Genomic DNA, 23,535 nt, shown 5'->3' on the forward strand with positions numbered 1-23,535 from the left:
AATACTAAATATCAAGTAATAAACCAAATCAAATTAGAAAAAGAAATAGCTGTTTTAATGGGCTCACCAACCAAAACCACACTCGGCTACTGTCTGCCCATGGTCTGCCAGTTTGGAACATGGACAACACAGTGCAGTGTGCACCTCACATAAAATGCACACAGCACAGTAATACATGGTACGAACAATACAAAAACCCGATAAATCAGGTAGGGACTGAAAACCCAATCAACATGCCAGGCTCCAGTCCGAGGCAGGACTCAAAACCAGAGTCCACAGACAATGACAGAGGTGATAGATGGGCAAGACACCACTTGGCCAACCTGGGCCCAATTTCATAGAGCTGCTAAGCACAACAATTTGCTTAGCATGAAATTTCTTCTTTGATAAAAACAGGATTACCAACCAAATTTGTATCCGTTGCATATTGCTTGTTACTGGTATTCAGCTGTTGTTTGCTTATCCTGAGTATCACATGGAAATTTGGTTGGTAGTCCTGTTTTTTCAGGGAAGAAATTTCACGCTTAGCAAATTTGTGTGCTTAGCAGCTCTATGAAATTGGGCCAAGATCTCCATATCACCATCGTGGCTTTCTTACTGTACCTGTAAATAACTGAAGCACCACCTCCTGCCAGCATTGTCCAGATTCGGCCATGTTGATTCAAGATGGAAAGCTTGAGGGATGCTCCACTCTTGGCATCCAAGTCAGCGATGTAAGCTTCCTGTGGTTGGACCAAAAACAGAGACGGGTGAGCAAAGGGTTCAGAAGAAATAAAACACTAATCCAAGATGATGATCAACTCATCAAAGCACTAGCTTTGCAGTGAAACTAAACTAACGTAATGCTAACGCTCACTAACAAAATGAAGCAAAACAGGCTGAGGTTTGTTAGACACTGCTAAAGACAGCCAGAATGGTCTGGTCAGCCTGTTTGGAGAGAAAACAGGAGATCCCTAGCAGGGGGGGGGTGGCCAATGGAAGACAAACAGCTAGATAAAACGTGGCTGTGGTATAGGACTTGCTTTTTGGTGGCAGAGCTGTGTGGCAATCCCTGTCATTCAGAGAATATCAGCACAAATATGGACAACTCGATGCGAATGAGTGAGTGAACAGGGACGAGAAATGATATTTTAAAAGTAGCAAGGCTGTTTTGCCATAAAAATGAGAAGATATAAAAGAATTACAAATATTCGAGTTGGATTGTTTTGCCATGGAAGGGATGCGGGCAAAATGTCATGGCTCTGCTTACCGCAAAATTGGGCTCTTACTCTGGCCTGTAAAGGACACAATTCCAGGGGCTGCAAGCGCAGAATTCTACCATAAGCAGAGCCACGATACTGGGCCTTGTTAAGTGATAGCACTATTATTTTGATTTGGTTTTAAAAGAACTACATAGATATCAGCATAATCAATTCATAATAATAACAGTGGCTTCTTATATAGCTCTCCAGGTTTGTCACGCAGTGACACTCGGGTCCGCTTCAACATTATTACCCCTGCTCACTGGGCCTAAAATCATTCCTCTCGTTAGGAAACCATCTCACCTCCCTGTGGAGTATACACCCTGTGCTGGCAAACATGTTGCGCACTAAGTTAATCAATCACAAGAACCATCTCTGCCCTCAAAGGTACCCATTTACCCCTGTGGGGAGAAGCTTATGGTTAAGTGTCTCGTTCAAGGTCACAAGTGTCACGACTGGGATTCAAACCCACACTCTGCTGAAAACAAATACCATATCTTGAGTTCGATGCTCTTATCCCCTCTTCACGACACCCCATAATTAACATCTTACCTCAGGGAATGCCTCTCTACCAAAGGGTGGTGGGTAGTCAATATCACCCCATTGGGCCTTGCACATATACTCTGCTGTAGCGTCAATCTTAGCGGCTAGATCCAGGATGTACACCTTGTCTGTTACCACTGCAGCATGACAAAGGAGAATTTACAAACCATTCAATTGAGTTCAATAGAGCAGCATGATCATGTAAGTATTGGGAGGCAGTAGTTAACTTTATTAAAAGCAATTTAAAGCTGTGTAGGATTTGAAACTTTGCATGGTAGAAATACGGTATAGTAAAGTTTTGTGGTAACACCATGTAACGATAATCTCTGAATGTGTTGGGGTAGTTCTGAAAAGAACTGTTGTTTTCAACTCAACATTTCGATCAGTTTGCTCTGATCCTCTTCTGAAGTAATTCACTCGCCCAAAGCCAACACAGCTGGCCTCGGGCTTGAGCCCTGGGTGCACTAGACCCCTTAAGCACGATAAGTATAAACAGGACTCAAATTTGACACTTGACAACATGCCTGAGGCCGGTGATTTTAGCCCCGGACCAGAACACTCATGACCAGACAAGTCCAGCAGTCTGGTGTTTTTCAACTGAGTAATAATATGCCACTACATGTATTTCTTAGAAACATTAATGTTCAAATGTTGACTATGAGTCTGGTAATACAATTCCATAAATAGCATTTTTTTTTTAAATACAGACCCATAAAACAAAATAAGATAAGTGGAAGTGTTGTGGCCGAGTGGTTAAGAGCACCGAATCGAACTCTGGTGTTTCTGATCAACAGAGTGTGGCTTCGAATCACCAGCCGTGGCACTTGTGTCCTTTAGCAAGATACTTAACCATTGCTTCGTCCTTTGGATGGGACTCAAAGCCGTTGGTCCCATGAGCAATGCATGTAAAAGAACCCAATGCACTTATCGAAAAGAGAAGGGTTTCGCCCCGGTGTTCCTGGCAGTGGCTGCTGTATGCGCCGTAGCACCTTGTAAACCCTTAGAAGGTGCTAAATAATTGGGTCTCAGAATTCATCACTGCAATAACCTACCTTTCTGAAAGTTTGTATATACTCAGCGCCTTGAGTAATAATAATAATAATAATAACCGTATTTATAACGCGCATTTTGCCAAAGGATACAAAGCGCCAGGTATTATTACTGCAAGGAGTGGGGCGAAATTTGATATATAAGACCTAATCCTTAAGCACCATGTAATGGTTTACAAGGTGCTGTGGCGCAATATGCTGCCAATCCAGCCAGGAACACCGGGGCGAACCCCTTCTCTTTTCGATAAGTGCACTGGGTTCTTTTACATGCGTTTACACAACACATGGGACCAACGGCTTTACGTCCCATCCGAAGGACGAAGCAATGGTTATGTGTCTTGCTTAAGGACACAAGTGTCACGCTTGAGCACCTTGTTTGGTAGATACGACCGCTATATAAGACTTCGATCTTATCATTATTACAATCTTCTCCTTGTAGTGCTTGCTCAAGTGTGGGAAGCTCTTTCTCATGAAGATTCTGGTCTAGCAAAATAAATTCTGGTCCAGCAAACATTTTGAGATACAAGCCCTGTGGAACTTTACCCAAAACTTCAGCCCTTCTAAAGGTCCACAGACGAGGGGACAGTGATTATCATTACGTACTTACCCAGAGGGTTAATCTCCAAATAAGTGAAGTAGAGATCTCTGTATTGTTTGTAAAGTGCCTCCACAAACTTGGCAATCATACTGTAAAGAAAGACAAAATAAATTGTGTAAAATTTTCTGTCGGCAGAAATTCAATTTTTTCCAATGGAAAAGAGGAGCAAACTCCCCTTGCCTTTCAACTTCAACCTTTCAACTTTTCCAGTAGGAAAAACAAACTGGTGAAACCACCTTTTAAAAGCACTGGCTGACTGGAGACTATTGGTAGTTACTCAAAATAATTGGTAGCATAAAAACTTCCTTGGTAACGAGTAATGGAAGCTGTTGAAAGTATTAAACATTTTTGAGAAAGAGGTATTTCTTACTAAAATAATAAAAGACTTCAGGCCTGAATCATTTTGTTAAGCATCTGAAAGCACACAGATTTGTGCAACAAGGGTGTTTCTTCTTTCATTATTCTCTTACATTTTTGATGACAAATTGAGTCAAGGTTTTCACAGATGTTGGGATACACCGAGTGAGAATTCGGGTCTTTGACAATTTCCAAAGGTGTCCAGGGGTTGATTTCACAAAGAGTTAGGACCAGTCCTAACTTAGGACTGGAGATATTAAAAACGTATGGGTAGTCCTAAGTTAGGACGAGTAACTCGTCCTACACGTAAGTCTAGATGAGACTAGTCCTTGTGAAATCCACCCCAGTGCATTTAAGGAAAGCACGATTTGTAAACGTTTTCTTAAACAAATTCATCAACATTTTGTAGTCAATCTTGTACAGTTCAAAACTTACTCTTGTTTTCCCTTGGGTACTTTACCCAGCAGTTTCTCCTTAACAGTGCTGGCCGTTACATCTTCATTCAGTCCAACCTCGTACTTCAAAGCCTGTTGAAAGAAGCAGAAAACTAACCATTATTATTTGTTACGCGATAAGCCAAACTCAGAAGGTCGGACAACCACTTCAAGGTTGGATCTTGTAAACTAGACCGCTCAGCCACGATGCACAAAGTAGAAACCCTTGGTTGATATACAAAAAAAAGTAGTTTCCACTGTCACCATGGTTAAGTGGTAAGACTGCAGGACTTGCAATCACACGGTTGTATGTTCAAATCCTGCCAAGCTCACTGCTGATTTCACGATGACTAGAATATTTGAATTGAATTTAATAAATTGCTTTATTCATCAGATATTAGGGATTATCGTCTAGTTACTGAATCACATTTTCTTGATTTGTGCAATTCATAATCATAGACATTAAAGGAACACGTTGCCTTTGATCGGGCGAGTTGGTATATAAAAAGCATTTGAAACCGTTTGTTATAAAATGCATGTGGTTGGAAAGTTGTTTTAAAAGTAGAATACAATGATCCACACAAATTTGCCTCGAAATTGCGTGGTTTTCCTTTTGCTTAGCTAACTAAAACGGTCGGCCATTTATGGGAGTCAAAAATCCGACCGTGTTAGTCGACAAGGTAAAAGGAAAACTACGCAATTTTGAGGCGTATTTGTGTAGATCATTGTATTCTACTTTTAAAACATCTTTCCAACCATATGCATTTCATAACAAACGGTTTTCAAACGCTTTTTATAGACCAACTCGACCGATCCAAGGCAACGTGTTCCTTTCAGCCAATGTTTGTATGGGAGAGTATGGCTGTTGCCAGCTCGGTGTTTTTATATCCCCTTGTGAGAGTTTGTTGAGATCCCTTGACGGGAACATCATCTAAAAACATAACAGGGCTCTGCCCACAGGGGTCGGTGCTAGAAAACCCGCCCGCGCTCAGGATTTCCCAACCACCACTGGAAGAATTTCCTCTGTTTCCCACCACCATACATTTTCCACATTTTTTAATTACACTTGCAAGTTCCTTTCAAAGGTTTTCAACGAAATGTAAAATTGGGTATTTTACCAGTAAAAATGGTATCCGAAGCCATTCATTTTGAGCACTTCTTTGATTTGAGTCTAATTATATGATCTACCATGTAACTGATCCATCTCACAATGGTTTCCAGGGAAACGTTTTTTTCACCATTAAAGAAATCCTGGGCAGAACCCTGCCCTAACCCCCCCCCCCCCCCCCAATAATCCTGACAATCACCTTGGCATCCACGTCACCAATGTCCACCCCTCCCTCATGATGGAAGAGGATGACATCACATGACCTCAGGCAGTAGATGCAGATGTAGACTTCATCGGCCGGCTTGTGGGCGATGAACGGCTCGATGATGAAGTTGTTGAGATTCCCCTTGGCCTCCCCAATCTGCAATTGGCAAAAAAAGTTTGAATTACGTACAACTTTCTTCATTTTCTTGATAACAAGCTATTTAATTTCAATTAAATTCAATTCAAAATTGGTATATTTAAAAAAAATACATCACCAAACAAAAAGTCACAGGTTTACAAAAAAAAAAACATTAACTATATATACATGTACATGTATATTATTTTAAAATACAATAATAAAAATAAAACTTGAGCTAAACAGACAAACAGGAATTGGAAAAGCAGCATTTAAAAAAAGACAACCCGCCAAAAACTGGTGTGCACAAAAGTGGACACAAATTTGCCAGTCTCAGTCAGTTCTACCGATATTTTCATGATGCATAAAATGTGTCATCAGTGTTTCAGACCTGGTTCCTCCTATGTGGGGCCAATTTCATAAAAGCCTGTAAGCACAGAAACTTCCTAAGCAAAGAAATGTATTGGTCAACAGAAACATGTTACCAGCCAAAATTACATAAGTTTACATTGTAGAGAATGGTGCCCCGTTTCATTTCTGCTTAGCAAAGAAATGTGTCAAGCAGTATTTTCTGCTTTTAGGATGACACCAGGCTATCTGCTTCTTCTCACCCATACACTTTTGATTTGCTGAGTTGTATAACAAATGGCCATTCCAACAGCTTTGCTCTTAACATCCTGCACTCTTTGGAACTCCTTGCCTAGTGCATGTTTCCCTCCATCCTACAATCTAGACTGTTTTAAGAGGAACATCAAGTCCCACTACTTCGGCTCTCCCGACACTGGACACTATTGGTAATTGTCAAAGACTAGTCTTCACAGTTGGTGTATCTCAACATATGCTTAATATAACAAACCTGTGGAAATTTGAGCTCAATCGGTCGACGAAGTTGCGAGATATTAATGATAGAAAAAAACGACCCTTGTCGCACCATGGTCTCACGAAGTTGTGTGCTTTCAGATGCTTGATTTTGAGACCTCAAATTCTAACTCTGAGGGCTTCAATCAAATTTGTGGAAAATTACGTCACTTCGGAGGCAGCTGTTTCTCACAATATTTATACTATCAACCTCTCCCCATTACTCGTAATCAAGAATGGTTTTATGATAATAATTATTTTGAGTAATTACCAATAGTGTCCACTGCCTTTAATATATTTCTTCTTGTACTGTACATGTAGCCCCTTACCCAAAACCCTTGAGTGCTCTTGACCACGTAAGTCTTTATTGCCATTAATATTAAGAGTAATTACTAACGCATGTTATGTTATGTAACGCATGTAAAAGAACCCACTGCACTTATCGAAAAGAGAAGGGGTTCGCCCCGGTGTTCCTGGTCCGATCGGCAGCAAATTGCGCCACAGCATCTTGTAAAGCATTACATGGTGCTATCAGAATTAGGTAGTCCCACATCTGGCAGGAAATACTGTATGTTACAGCGCCACTGGGTGACAGACATGTGCGCTTTATAAGAAGCCACAATTATTATTATCATTATTAATCGTATGCATGTACCTTCCTTTTTGTGAGCCTCCAGCAGGAATATACAAAAGCTTACAAACTACAAAATATGGAGATTGACAACGAAAGCAAACACTCACGGCAAATTCTTTTCCGAGCCTCGTTGTCAGCCATTCCTTGACACCTTGTAAGTCAACGCCGACTTTGATCAATCCCAGCTTGCCTCTTCTTTTAATCAGCTGGTCAGGTTTGACGACCAACTTCTGCATGTAGGGAAGTTATGAAGAAGAAAAAAATGGATTATTCTCAGACTTTATAATTTTCAGAGAAGTTCAGTCATGAAACTTCAGACGACCTCTGGAAAAAAAATGAAAGGGGCATCAAAATCAGGCAGTTCTTGAAATTAGTAAATTGTGAAGATAATGAGACGGGGATGTGTTTAAGGGTGGCTGCAGAGTTTTTTTTATTCATTTAAACGATTAAACATGACTTTTTAAACCTGGAATATTTTTTTATATTTTTTATTAAATGCGCAAGTATTTTAAAAATGGTTTTCAAGAGATAAGGGGAACCCACCCCGCCCCTAAAAGGGAGCCTTCATTTGCATAAACGTGACGTCATGTCGGTAACCTGAGCCGTCAGGCCCCCTGGCTGTGTACATACAGAGCGAGTGCACTGTGTGGCCTGGTACCTAGGCGCGTGTAGTTAGGGACCAGACTCTTTTTGCTGATGATATGTTTGAATTCCCGACGTGACGTCGATGGTAGGGGGCGGTAACAATCCACAAAGGTGGGGGGCATGACTTGATCGCTAATTACGCAAGTCAGATATGTCGGGAATAAACAAAACACATATTATTGATGTTCAATACATGTGTATATCAGAAATAAATGACAGCAAAATTAACTGTTTTATTTGAATTCACTGCAGCATCCCTTTAAAGTATTCTATATTTTTTTTTAAATACTAACCAGGAATCGAATTTGACATTTCACCAAAGGCCCAAGGCCAGTAGTTTTGGTGTTGGGCCAGTAACTTTTGGCTAGTGCCTAGTTTTGGCATGGAGTATCACGCAATATTAATCTAAAGTATCTCTGGGGAGTATACATGTTGCATATACTACAGCCCTGGGCTGCAGTGGCACTCAGAAGGCTTTTTCAAACACAATATAAAGATTAAAGATTCAACCTCTACTCTCGCAGATACCCACTTATACTCCTGGGTGAAGAGAAGCAATTATAATGAAACGTCTTGCTGGACGACACAAGTGTCGTGCCCGGGATTCGAACTCACACCCAATGACTAAACCACCAGGACTTGAATCTGCTGCTCCAAACCGATCGTTCATGAGGACCTACACTCTACATGTATATGGGCTAGTTTCATTCTTTTCATATCTTGTCATATCATGGAGGTAGGTGGGTGACACTCTAAAAATGGATAGGCATTTTGTCTGTTGTTGTTATTGTAGATAAGCAGTACTAGTACTAATCTTACAAGTTATACCATAAGTTTTAAAATACAATGTTATCTCTCCTCAAAAACTATTTTCAAAAGGAATTTCCTTTAAAAGAAGGGATTAACTGATCAACATTCTTAAAGGGATGCATGATTGGTTTTGGAAGATAAAAATTCTTCCTCTGCCTACATGTAGTTTAAAAAAAATAAACCACGAGGGAAACTGACTAGGTAAACTTTTACAATGATTTGGGGTTGAACAACAAACTTTGTACTAGGCTAGAGCTGGATTTGAACCCAGAACCTCCTGAGTAACGTGCCGGCGCTCTACCAAATGAGCTATTCATATGTTGGGGTTCTCCTTAGTTTGTCATTAGGGAGCTTTTGATTCGGGACGGGAGGAGGAAGGGGGAAGGTAAAAGAGCGGGAAATCGATCTGCATTATGCACAAAACTTTTTGGGTGTTTTTAGGTAGTTTAAAGAAAAAATTCCAACCATAAGGAAAATTGCGAAGGTGACGGATGTGTGGTCCCCTTGACAATGTTTCTTATCAGCCATGGTTAGTTAGTTATTTCCAGGCAAGCACGATCTACATGTATTAATAAACAGATATCTGTGCTTTGTTGAAGCGTGATTATTGTGTCACAATCTATTAATAGATTGTGACACAATAATCACGCTTAAACAAAGCATAGTCTATCCATGTATTCCTGTTCAATAGTAGATAATGACAAGACAATCACGCTTAAACAAAGCACAGTCTATATCTGTTAAATAATTTAACAGATATAGACTGTGCTTTGTTTAAGCGTGATTGTCTTGTCATTATCTACTATTGAACAGGAATACATGGATAGACTATGCTTTGTTTAAGCGTGATTGTCATGTCGGACCATCATGTCTAAATCTGTAAAGTGAACTTTGAAACTTTAAAGGTGACACGAGGTGATGTCTGGAGGTACTTTATCACATGATAAAAACATCAGCAGAGATCAAATTCATAAGCTAAAAAATGTTGGACCAGTTAGGGAGTAGTTTGTCGTTTCACCAGTCCATCAGCTATTTCACCAGTGGGGCCATTCAACCATGTTGAACAAAGTGTGCTCTTTTCAACTGGTCAATGAAAAGAAATCACTTATTTGACCCAATTATTTTGTGTAACATTCTCCTTTGAGGAAGGAAATGTTTGATGAAGTATACATTGTTTTAACGCATTTTAATGGAAATTATTATGAAAATGTGACTTAACACAGACAACGTGTCCATGTTACATTCAAAAGTTTATTTTCAACACTCAAATACATTAATGTGCAAATTCAATTTGTGCACCACTAATTACAAGGAACAAATTGTACCAGGCAAAAACCGTTTCTGTGATAGTCAGTGATTAAATACAGCGGAAAAGGGGCAGGACTAAAATCATGCACACGTCATGGTGGAATGACCCAGTGAATCAGGGAGTTTTCCATCACTGATAAAGCTAGCAGGACCACTAGGAGAGAATTGTGACTGGTCCTTGTGTCTTTTAACTGCTATTTTGCCAGGGGAGTCCGGACCTACTGAAGTGCTATTCACAAGACAGAAATTTAACTGGGGTCCCTTGCTGAATTTTAGCATGGTTGTAAAATGTAGCAATATTTTGCAAGAGAACTTGGACAGTAGAAACAATTGTTGTCCTTTCACACAAGGAACATTTTGTAAAATTTTACAACCATGCTACAATTTAGCAAGGGACCCTTGCTAAAATGCTCTCATGTGAAAGGGGCTTGAGGGTGAACACTGTTTGATAAGCAGTTAGGTTTCAGATTCAAATTCATCTTTTATTTTTATAAACTACCAATCATTTGCTTTGCTTCTGGACTTGCATAGCCTGGGGCCAATTTCATAGAGCTGCTTAAAGCAAAAATGTTGCTTATAAAAGCACGAAAATAGCTCGCTTATTTTACAAATGTTACTGACAAAAATTTCATGCAATATACATTGCTTATGACTGGTATTTAGCTGTTGTTTACTTAGAATGAGTGGAGTCTTGGCCGGTAATCTGATTCTACTAAGCAAAATCTTGTGCTTAAGCAGCTCTATGAAATTACATTGTAGGCCCTGGACTATAGATCCAGAGGAGACATTTTAAATCACCACCTGACATAATTCTCACAGACGCTGCTGCCAGACAGACTTGCAAGGGCAATAAAAAGCAAACTCCAATCTATACAAATTAGCCACTGGCATTAATTTACATCAGGGGCCTAACCATGCAAATTATTTATTATACACAGCCAGTGGCTCTATGCAGCCACAGTGTATGCAGCCACAGTGTAGAACCTGCATCACTCACAGTCATATGATGTGTACACAGCCTATTGCATCTGTCACTGATAGGGTTGTTTGTTCTAATATTCATTTTAAAGACACTGGACACTATTGGTAATTGTTAAAGACCAGTATTCTTACTTGCTGTATCTCACTTAAAATAACAAACCTGTGAAAATTTGAATTCAATCGGTCATCGAAGTTGCGAGATAATAATGAAAGAAAAAAACACCCTTGTCACACGAACTTGTGTGCTTTCAGATGTTTGATTTCGAGACCTCAAATTCTAAATAAAATTATGTGAGGTCTCAAAATCAAATTTGTGGAAAATTACTTCTTTCTCGAAAACTACTTTATTTCAGAGGGAGCCGTTTCTGACAATGTTTTATACTATCAACCTCTCCCCATTACTCGTTACCAAGTAAGGTTTTATGCTAATGATTTTGAGTGACTACCACTGCCTTTATAACTTTACTTGTTTCTGTTGTGATGGTGCAGGCATGAAATTTCATCTCAGTACTTTCCCAAAGTTCTGTGATACACAGGCAGTTCACTTGAGGAGTGGGATTCAAAGTCATCTACTCTAGCAGTGCAAAGGTCTTGAGTTCGAATCCCACCCGAGTGAGTTGCCTGTCGATTTTTTTTTCAAAGAACTTGGGAGTACTGGATACATTGTACAGTGCTTTATATGCACATCAGGGTAAAAGTAAAAACAAACTATGTTTATTTGTATTATTATTGTTTATTTATTTATTTATCTTATTTACAAACTTATTTGTTTATTTATTCATTGGGGGGGGGGGGTTTCAATGGTAGAAAATGTCAGTCTTTATACATTCACAAGATGCAGAAACACGACCGCCAATGCTTCGAGGAAAAACATAAATTGTCAAGCATAGAAATGCATTAAAGATGATGCACTGTAGCAATGGATTGTGAGTTAGAAATACCCGCTTAAAAAAAAACTTTAAAAAAACACAGAAGAAACACAGCCGCTGTAAAACAATCTAGCCATCTGGCCTACCTGCTAACGGAAGCACCCATACTTCAAACTGTACTAATTAGCATTATGCGCTGTACACACTACCCCGGGGTTGCTGTTGGTGTGGTTATGTATCCATACACACCAACTCAGTCAGGGACTAACGACAAGGAAAAATCCATTTCAATTTGTCACGGGACTGTGATAATTGTCTTTTGGTTATAATGCTAAAAGTATTTATGCTGGCCCTGCCTGATGAGTTTAGTGAAATTGGATACTGTTCAGCCCTTTTCACATGAAAGCAATTTAGCAGGGGTCCCTTGCTTTATTTTAGCATGGTTGTTTAATTTATACAAAGTGCACTTTTGTTTGTCTGCAATGACAATAGTGGAACTGTAGTGAAATCCCTTGTGAAATCTTCTCAAACATTGCTAGATTGTATTAGAGGGGCAGGACCTACCGGCAAACCAGCTCCCAAACAACCCGTCTGTTAGCAAGAGGGGTGTTTGGGGTGTCTTCTGTTTTCAATTTTGACAGCCTATTTAATCCATTATAAAACTGATTGTAAGTGCAAATTTAGACACCCAGTTTTTACATTTCCACTGTATTTGCACACCTGTTTTCTTTACCAAATCTTGGCTGTAAACTTGCACCCCCTCCCCACGCAAAACGACAGTCAGTAAATTGGCTCCCCTGCACCCTCCCCAAGAACATGATTTTACTGCGCCTGCAAGTAAAACGAATCTGATGTTACAAACACCTCCATAAAAACAGTCCCACAGCAGTAGCCAGATGCTTTACTGTTTGCTCACCACTTAAAGACTCTTGTTTATTTAATTATACATTATACATGTTAGAGGGGTTTAAAGGGACTGTATACATTTGGTAATTGGAAACCAACTGTTTGTTTGTTTGTTTGTTTGTTTGTTTGTTTGTTTCAATGATAATATAGGCTTAACATAAAATAACTAACCTGTGAAAATTTCATTTCAAGAGGTGGTCGCTTTTTGGGGGGAAATATCTCCAAAAATTTGAATGATTTTGTCCATGCAGGCTGAACAATCCTTAATTGGAATATATAGTCTGAGAGACATTATTGACAGTTACATGTTGTACGCATGTCGGATTCAAATTTTGGTGGATAAAAACTGTTGTTTTTTGCTATAACCACACAGTGTTTACTGTCAAAAATCTTTTTAAATGATCTGTGTGTTGAATGATGTAACATTTCGTTCGTGCATCGTCATAGAATATTTATAATCACTTTGAAAAATCCGATATTTGTAAATTATCCCGACCACTTGTTATCAGACCACTCCCCACCAGCAAAACTTTTAAATAGTATGGGTGTAAATTGTAATGCATGTCTGTGCAGTGTTAAGGAAGAGTTGTGTGACTTGTGTTTTCATTTTCATTTTGAAATTTCAACACAGCACTGTACTAAAAGATACATGTACACGACATTATTTACCAAGACGGCACGTCAACATACACATTGTTAATGTGTCCTAGATACACTGAATGCACATGTCCATGCACATTTATAGGACTCGCTTCTTGAAATCCAAGTCGCTGCAATCAATTATCTTCAACATGTAAGAGGAGAAACATCAACTCCATCAATTTTGCCTTGACTGGCACTCACACGCCGCTGCCGTCGCGCCGTCTTCAAGAAAAGTCATCCGAGTTTGGACAAGGGGGGGACACGACCCTCCATCATATCCTTCTTGGCTGTATCGGTAATAGAGTTTTCTATCCTCTTCCGTCCAACCGCCCCCCCCCCCCCTAAGCTGTCATCTCGCTAATCTAATTTGTACAGTTTACCCGAGATTGGATTGCAAGGGAAGAGATTTTATGGCTCTGAACTTTCCAGAGTTGGGGGGGGGAGAGAGAGATGGAATATGCTGATGATGGATGTGTACGGATACTGTGTTTCTTTGAAGGGGAATGAATTTACATTATTTTAATTAAACAAAATGCATCTTATGAATGGGTGTGTTGTAGTCGACCCTTGAGCGATCAGCTATTTGCAAGTAGATCCTCGAATTTGGGACTGCAATGAATAGAAGCATTACGTGTAACTCTTTATCTTCAAGCAAACTTGAATTCTCAATTCTGATTGGTTGATCAAACAGCAACAAGGAGTATGATCCATGTACATACAGTGTACATGTACACAGCAATGCCCATATCGCAAGCGTGCTCGTAGAATACCTGTAGAAAATATAGCGCTTCTGCATCCCATACATATACCCAACTCAGCCTTTGGCAGAAGCATTATGTTTCTATAAAAACATACACAATACGTGCACATAAGGCACCATGTGTGCATAATACACAAGGAGTTGTAGTTTGAAATGCAGTGCAGCAATTGTGTGGCAACAAAATTATGAATAATAAAGCAGTTGAATCCTCTTTCAATTCAAAAACAACACTGCATTTAACAGTAAGGTCAGAGCTGCCAACTTCAATTTAGAATTACATTCTCGGGGAAAAATTAACATGATTTGGGAGATTTTCAATGCGTTTATACATCAGAACAAGGCAAGATTCTTGGCTTATATTTAAGAAAGCTTTCTGCAGAATCTAGGAGAGTTAGCACCTCCGTCAGGTGTTCTGTCAAAAGTCAATGCAATGCTTAACTATGGCACGTCATGGCCGAGCAGTGTAAGGAGCACCAGGGCAAAATTTCATAGAGCTGCTTTTAAAAGCTGGGGCTAAAATATTGCTTAAAAATTTCTGCTTAGCAGAAATGAGCAGGATACTCGTCACAAATTGTGCCTGTGACATGGTAGTTTAATTGGTATCCTTATCCTGGTAAGCAAAAATCTGTTGTGCTAAGCTACTTTTTCTGCTTAAGCAGCTCTATGAAATTGGGCCCTGACTCAAGCTCCTGTGTTTCTGATCAGCAGAGTGCGGGTTCGAATCCTGATCATGACACTTGAGTCCTTGAGCAAGATACTTTACCATTTTTGTTTTGTCCTTCGGATGGGACATTAAGCTATAGGTCCTGTGTACTTCATGTAGGATTGGTAGTGCACAACAAAAAAACAGAACAAAAGTGTTGAAGGGTAGCCTGGGTTTACCCCGGTGTTTCTGGTTCACGTACAGTTAGTAAGCACCCTTGTTTATATAGGTCTCTTCAGGCTTGCGAGCTAAAATGATTTTAAAAGTTCACTTAAGAGGCATCCTTCATTTCCAGAATTATATAATAATACTTGTGCAGTAGGCTATTTCAAAGTTAGGATACACAAACCCAACCAGACACAGCTTGGTTGGAATTTATGCAAGTGTAATTGATTGCAATTAGCGTCAAATTACCATCTGGTTCAGCCAACGCGTTGCCATGGCTAGGTCATTCACTGGAGAGAGTACAGGTTTATCACAGTCCAAAAATCAAGTATTCAGCCAGAGTGTTAAAAAACAATCTCCTTTTGATTTAAGCTCCAGTGAAACAAAAACAATCTTTTTAATAATTACTGCTGCAGGGACTATCACTTAGTGTCAAGCTCCTTCCAATTTAAATAATAGCATGAACTTACCCTTTGACTTAGAAAAAGGTAGGAACAACGACACATTGATCTAAAATTGGCCCTTCCTTAACCTCAACACTCCAAATATGTTATGCCACAGAGGCTATTGTCAGATGGAAACAGTAACTGAAGGGCCAACTACATAAAATGAACATTGCTCTAATAAACTCAAACGACCAAAATAATAAAGAAAACTCAGATTTTTACAAAGGGGAAACCAAAAAGTATGAAGAATATACATCAAATTTGTATTTAACTGTCCTAATCTCTACTGCTTCATCAAGGCACCCTCCATGCCCATACAATGTAGTCACTGCCTTGGTACACCATACTCATAATACTAATAGAAATCAAAATTTCCCTGTGAAGTTGTGAGTCTGACCATAGTCCTTGCTCTTTGGTCTGACCAAGATATTTATGAATGGACAAATCAGTTTCCTCAAATAGTTTTCCTCATTTTTCTCATGGTACCAGCAAAAATTCAGCTCTTCCGTTTTGTTTCATAACCAAGTACACTACATTCATGTATCATGAAAACTGCAAGCCATTTCATTCAAATTGTGCAGGTCAATGAAGTGTGTGTTGTTCTGTCCCACACTAATGGGTCCATAGACCATGTGATAACTTTTGGACTGTGCCTAGTCGAGGGTATTGATTTGAAACAAGAAACCTTCCCATTTTTACAAAATTTTAATGTCACACCATGGCTCCATTATGGTGAACAAACCCATACGATTGCACCCACTATCCTAATAACACATGAGTACCGGTAGTATGAGTACCGGTAGGTACATCCAAACCGGGGACCTATAACAAAATAGGACAATAGAGTCCACGGGTCGGGAAAGGTCCACAGTTGGAAAACTTGTGTACAAAACCAATGGGAGCTGTTACAAAAAAGTTAAAGAGTATATATAAACAAAAAAGGGACAGTAGGAGTTCCATGGTTGCAGGCATTTATGTAAGCTAATGTGTGTGTACATTTAAACTGAATTTGACCTTCTTGGAGCCCCCTTTGAGTCGTACAGCACACAATCATGTCCCAGACAACCCACCATGATATGGTATCCCACCCAGCCCCACCCAATTACTGGATTACTTTATAGAAGGGATAGCACTACATGAAGCTTGTCCATTGAGCTGTCTAGGGCAGTTACATGTATTTAAACAGCCAATAAAGGATGATCTCAAATAAATAGATATTACAGTTTCCTAACAGCTGCAGTCCATCCAGGAAACATACAAAATATAACGAGTCTTTTACCTCACGTTAAACATGGTAAAAATGGGTTTTTCTCCAGAACGCTCCATGCCAAATTTCTGAAAAACGTGGGGTAAAACAAGCCCGCGCGACAAAGGAATCGTGACGTCAGTGGCAGCTATTTGGTGTGGAAATGCAAAAACTGGAGAACTGTGTTCAAAACTAATAGGGGATAATCGTTACTGGCATCCAGGGTCATTATAATACATGTAGATAAGCCGTTTTTGACTCTCGGCTGAAAAAGCCGCGCAGCCGGGTGCATTTTTGACTCAGTTATTTATTACTAAATGCAAATTTTGAGAGTAAAATGGTTATTAACCGTTACATGTTCATGTATCTGCGATGTCTATTTGGCCATAAAAAGGTAATAGTTGACACATTGAGATCATCCTTTATTGGCTCTTTAAAGGAACATTACAGAATTGGTTTTGCTAGCAAAAATTTGATGGCAATGTATGCACTTTATGTAATCCACCATTCATAAACTGACAAACCTGTAGAAATTTAAGATCGATCGGCCAACTGTGTCATGAGAGAATAGTGAAAAAAACTATTACAAAATTTTGCATTGCATCGATGCCAAAACAAAAATGAAGTAAACGCTCACTGAGCGATAAACTCCAAACTCCAAAGGTAAAATTGGATTATTCATTTCTCCAAAAAAAAGAAAATTTCGGACAGAAATATTTTAAGGGATGCTAACTATTCATCAGCATTTAATAGACCGTGTAAGTTTGATGTAAATCTGTGATCTTCACGATTTTTGTTTCTTACCAATTCTATAACGTTCCTTTAATTTATAATACAAAATCAATGTAGTTTGACATAACCTCAAGCTAAATTCAAAGGGACATTTAATGAATCAGTAGACCCTTATGCTTTTTTGAGATATGGCGGACACAATGCTATTAACACTTAATTAGTTTTGGGTAAATTTGTCTGTATACACCCAAACCAAACAGTACACTCCTTTTGCGTCCGCCTTACCTCAAAATGGTTAATTCTATTGCATTAATTGAAACATGTCATGTGCAGCAGCAACCATTAAAGACACGGGACAATTGGTAATTGTCAAAGACTAGCCTTCACAGTTGGTGTATCTCAACATATGCATAAAATAACAAACCTGTGAAAATTTGAGCTCAATCGGTCATCGAACTTGCGAGATAATAATTAAAGAAAAAAACACCCTTGTCACACGAAGTTGTGTGCGTTTTATATGGTTGATTCGAGACCTCAAGTTCTAAACCTGAGGTCTCAAAATCAACTTCGTGAAAAAAATTTTCTTTCTCGAAAACTATGGCACTTCAGAGGGAGCCGTTTCTCACAATGTTTTATACCATAAATCTCTCCCCATTACTTGTCACCAAGCAAGAAAAGTTTTATGCTAATAAATATTTTGAGTAATTACCAATAGTGTCCACTGCCTTTAAACCACTCTAAAACTACTAGATTAAATTAAATCAGCTCACTAGATGTTGCACCACGCAATGCAGTAAAATTGATATTGCCGGCATGTGGTTGTTGCCTTCATAAGGAATGCCAGACCTCAAGCAGTGTCCACATTATCTACAAATCTGATGACAGCTTGTTTGTTTTAGGATTATAAAAACTAGGCACATTGTAAATTGCAACAGTAACACATTGCAATTATATGTTAGTTAAAACTAACCTAATCAAGGCATAAAGTAGACATTGAGAATTTTGAGACCATCAGCAAAAACCTCTGAGTGGTGCCGTTTATGAATGGGCTAGATTTAAACTTCAACATGCACTGGAGTATAGTACGTGCTAAAAGCAACACACAGTCATAGCCGTAGCTTTAGTCACAGCCTTCGGATATGACCTACATGTAAGTTTGTTTTACAGGTCATTTAGAATACTCATGTTAAAATTAGTGTGTTCTGGGGTGGTTTGGGGGTCAGGTGTGTCAAAAGAAATTTACTGAAAATCTAAAAAAAAATTATTTAATATGAATATTTAAAACAATCGGAGAAGAATCTTGAAACAAAAAAGTACCCAGCTGCCAAAGACCGTCATCATTCCTGACTTAACTGTTAAGTCATTTGTTTTAAAAGCCGTTGAAAACTACTGATGTTGGAGACATTTGATCTCAAATATCTGGTTCACTTGAGGCATTACTTTGTTCTTCAGTGTATAATATGAAGCCATAAATATAATTTAGAAATCAAAATTTGGGGTGGGTCAGGTGTGTGCGTCAAAACAATTTATTTCGAAGTTGCTGCTGAACTACCAACATGTTGCAACATCTGAATGATGTAACTCCACAAGGCCGTTTCTGTACAGGCTTTCCCGTGCCAACTAATGGACCCATCCAGAGCTGGATATTTAGCAATAGACTCTGCATCAAGTTTACCAAGAAGAGATAATGAATTTGCAAGCATTGACTGATGAGATTAGGGGCTAGCTGATTAAGCCACTGCCTTCAAATCTCCACAGGAGGCTTGGAGGCTTTACTGCAGTCAAGGGGTAGACCCAATTATTTGAATTGCCCTGCAATGTAAATGTCACACCATTTAGTCTGAAACGCTTTACTTCAGCTATGATGAGCTGAGGTGGGTGTGGGTGGGGAGGGGGGGGGGGGGTGATGTAGACAGTCCAGGCAGATTGCATGTGGTTGGGGTGGGTGTTTAGAGACTACATGTATGATGTCTATTTGAGAATACTCAGTTTGGCATTCTTTTTTGTTTTAAATCAATAGGCTAAATACACCTTCATCCATGTAATGTAACCCAACACTTCCAGCAGCACATCTCTGCACTATATTCGGACACCCTTATATTCTGATAACATCCTTGTGATTTACGTTTTAGGGTTAGGTGAAAGGCAGTGGACACTTGGAAATTGTCAAGGACTAGCCTTCACAGTTGGTGTATCTCAACAATATGCATAAAATAACAAACCTGTGAAAATTTGAGCTCAATCGGTCATCGCACTTGCCAGACAATAATGAAAGAAAAAACACCCTTGTCACACAAAGTTGTGTGCGTTTAGATGGTTGATTACGAAACCTCAAGTTCTAAATCTGAGGTCTCGAAATCAAATTCATGGAAAATTACTTCTTTCTCGAAAACTATGGCACTTCAGAGGGAGCCGTTTCTCACAATGTTTTATATCATCAACCTCTCCCCATTACTCGTCACCAAGAAAGGTTTTATGCTAATCATTATTTTGAGTAATTACCAATAGTGTCCACTGCCTTTAAGAGTTAGGGTTAGGAATCTATAAGAAAATACACTAGGGGTGTTGGAACATTACTTAGGGTGTCGGAACATAGGGCTGTCGGAGCATTTGCTGTTGTGCGGTGTGCTTTTGCTGTTGTGCCCTCTGCAAGGTTCCAATACAAACTTCCATTTTCCCATAGAATTGTGTCCCTTACCAGAGGAAAACTTATTTATCCCCCTTCAATGAGCGAAGATCAAGGCCTGCAAGTTATTCAGTGCATAACGTTACAGTATACCCAGGCCTGATACTTCACGGAGGCAACAAAGGCGATTGCCTCCGTATCCTCTGGTCATTGCCTTCGTGCCCTTGAAATGCTCCAGTACAATTTTGCAATTTCATCAAAGGGTGCCCTTCACCAAGAAGAAAATGCCTTGGTGCCCTTGCCCTTTCAAAATCGAAGCATACAGCCCTGTATACCAATGTACATACCTCAGTGAGAAGCCATGGGTTTTCTTTGGTCAGTTCATCCCAGTTGACATCTTCGGTGACTGTAGCCCACCTATTGGCTGCAGTCACATCACACTGGAGGTGTTTCTGGAGGAGGTTTTTCCCCGCCGCTTCCCGGATGGCTTTTGCCGACATTTTGTTTTATGTGTTACCTGATCTAATAACAGGTCCTCGTTTTGACTCTACAACTAAAAGAAAACAAGGGGAAAATACATTGTTAGGTTTGCCAATTTTTTTGTTATTATTAAATGAAAGTCAGAGACAAAAGGATAAAAGATTTTCATCTGCGCCAATTGCATCTTTGCTCTTGTCAAAGCAGAAGCCAGTGTGGTGTGTCGTGGCCGAGCACAGGCCGAGGTCAAGCATGCAGCTCAAGTTCTAGTTTTACTGATCAGCAGAGTGTGGGCTCATGTCCCAGTCTTGCTTATTATGGTTGCGCCCTTAACTTTAGCAGGATACAACCATAATATTGCTTTATTGTGGGGTGTTTAAACCTTTGATATTATGACCAGTAAAAAATGTTGAAACATGGGCGTGACACGCGAGCTTGCACCTGTGCTTATATGACAGTTTCTTCATTCCTATTGGTCGAGAGCAACTACCGGGACAGTTGTGCCACATCACGCGATACACGCGACGCGCACAGCAATCTCCTTATAAGGAATTGTTTACCAGAGGGCCTTACCATTTCATAGCTGGAGGGGTGTTGGGTTGAAAGAAATCACTGAACAATTATCATTTTTGCATTTATTTTACTTTTTGACAAAAAGTTTTGATGCTTTTTGACCGAAAAGGTATATGAATGGGAATCAAAGTGTGTTGAATCGTTTTTTCAACTAGTGGTTTAAACCCGCCGAGGCCTGGTTCTTGATAATTTACCTCGACTTGGCTACTTATAATTAGGCCTATAGTATTATTAATGGTACTAAATCGTGTAAATGTGTGTCAGTGTGTAACTCAAATGTAAACAAACAAAGAATACACAACTGACAAAAAAAGCCCTGTACACTACAAACCTTCATCAATACCTTGAATTTGATCAAGTGATGGACATAAATAAATAAATAAATGAAGCCGAAGCACTTCCCCGTCTCCCGGATCCTGGCCGGAGTTATTGAAGAAACAATTTCAAGGGACCCCCCTTTATGACGTCACTGACACATTGACCAAACAACCCGGACACGCAAAATACACACGAGCCGTCGTGAAAAATATGTCTTGATTGAACAGCAAATAGATAAATGTATCCATTCTCTCGTCGGATTTACTCTCCTTTTAAAATTGCCAAATTATTTATACCTTCCTCACATTTGAAGATATTTATCAAACGAAAATAGAACGTATAAACATAAATATTTACAACTTGGTCAAAAAATCACCGAAGACAACACCGTGATCTCACGCTGACGCCAGCCGTACCTCTCGGTACAGTTATCGAGAGCAACACGGTTGAGAAAGAAAACTGCACGGATATGTGGACATAAACTTCCAGTCGTGTACTGCAGCACTTTCCAAGGAGCACTTCTGTTATTAATAGCGATATACAACTAGATAAAAACACACTCCATGCTACCTACCTCCTGAATTTGTTCAATACCTTCTTGAAAGTGTAATTCTTAGACGTTTTTTACGTTAGCTTCGTTGCCTTTCGCCTGGTTTTCGTGAATCAACCGGTACCCGGATATGTACAGTAAAGTACTGTACTACTGAGTCGAGCGTGCACAGTAGATACACTGTGTGTGTATGGTGTGTACTGTGTTGTGTGGGGGTGGTTGGTCGTGCACGATACGTGTGTTTCGTATGGTGCCATATCACACCACCACACACGTGTAGTCTGGATCACGTCACTGCCACGAGGTCAAAGTTACCATACACGCACAGTGATTGGACACTGGGCATTTATAAGCTCCGCCCAGGTTTGGAGTTGGCATTAAAGATGCTATGTCAGATTTTTGGCCGATTTGACCCAAAAATTTTGATTTAAAATTCAATAGGTATTTTGTGGGGGGTCGAGAAATTTACAAGCTTTCATTTGAGCCATTGCTCGAAAAAGTCCGCCAATTATTAGTAGCACCGACAATATATCACGTGACCAATTATTATGTGTTTTATGAGAAACGTTTTAAATTTTTGTCATGGTTCCTGACCATTAAAAGTAAAAGTTAAACTTGTTTTCAAAGTGCGCCCTCTGTTGACCACTAATGGTTAGTGAAGAAATGACGTCACTGCATCAAATTCGCAAACGGAATAGGCGTGGTATGCAGACATACAATTGTTGACGTAGTGGGAGGCTATGAAAAAGATTGGTTTTTGATTGGTTAAAGACCTCAAGAAGCAATGAATATTCATATATAGTTTTTTTATTATTTAAAACAGATAAATAACTGGTCCTCAAGCCCCAGGGGCTTGAAAATTAATGGATAAAGGAGATTAGCAGGTGCATTCACAACGCGGAAGGATTCTACGCAAATGTTTAACTTTATTTTGCCACTATTCGAAAATCGTTCATATTTTAAAAGATCCGGTGGTTCATGGGTGACGATGATAAACAGTTTACTATTGAACAATATTATGTAATTACTGGGAATGTAATCATGCAGTAACTATAGAACACAGGGCCACATTCGGCGACAGGTTTTTTATGCAGTTTGATGCGATGTGACGAGTGGGAAATATGGCCAAGTATCCAGCAACCAATACAAGTACTTCCATTAATAGAGGGCGGTATTTTCAATGGGGATTAATAATAGAGGTAACGGTGGGGTGGGAAGCAATGGGGGGGGGGAGGCGCTGGTGGGGAGTAGTGAGAAGAGATGGGAGTCTGGATGACTGAATGCGCGGATGCGTGGATGCGAAGTGGCCATCGCAGGCAAAAGAAGGAAACTTCAATAATGGATGCCGTTATTCTAATGGGGAATAAATATATATATATGTATATAGAGGTAACGGTGGGGAAAAGTGAGAAGAGATGGGGGTTTGGATGACTGAATGCGCGGATGCACGGATGCGAAGTTAGTCTTGGTTCAAGACTCTCCTGGATTTGTCACAAAAGGGCGCGCTATCACCCCCAACGCGCTATCAACCACGATCCACTATCACCCGAGAACCGCTATCATCACAGGAGAGTCTGGGCACATTCGTTAAATCTCCCCCCAAATGAAGGGGCGGG

At 39.7% G+C, this 23,535-nt stretch overlaps 1 protein-coding gene across 2 annotated transcripts in view; it reads right to left on the minus strand.

Moving 5' to 3' along the window:
* LOC117299832 (ATP-citrate synthase-like) overlaps nt 1-22,149 on the minus strand; it is a 58,257-nt gene extending 36,108 nt beyond the window's left edge. For both annotated transcript variants that reach the window (XM_033783379.1, XM_033783378.1), the window contains exons 1-8: nt 21,944-22,149; nt 20,349-20,554; nt 7,270-7,392; nt 5,530-5,691; nt 4,224-4,315; nt 3,441-3,520; nt 1,794-1,921; nt 604-722 (exon numbers count right to left, since the gene is read on the minus strand). In XM_033783379.1, coding sequence (XP_033639270.1) covers nt 604-722; nt 1,794-1,921; nt 3,441-3,520; nt 4,224-4,315; nt 5,530-5,691; nt 7,270-7,392; nt 20,349-20,501 — 857 coding nt within the window. In that variant the 5' untranslated portion in view covers nt 20,502-20,554; nt 21,944-22,149. The remainder of the gene's footprint in view (nt 1-603; nt 723-1,793; nt 1,922-3,440; nt 3,521-4,223; nt 4,316-5,529; nt 5,692-7,269; nt 7,393-20,348; nt 20,555-21,943) is intronic.
* Between the last annotated feature and the right edge of the window lie 1,386 nt (nt 22,150-23,535).

This window comes from Asterias rubens, chromosome 15, assembly GCF_902459465.1.
Source record: "Asterias rubens chromosome 15, eAstRub1.3, whole genome shotgun sequence".
Classification (NCBI taxonomy): domain Eukaryota; kingdom Metazoa; phylum Echinodermata; class Asteroidea; order Forcipulatida; family Asteriidae; genus Asterias; species Asterias rubens.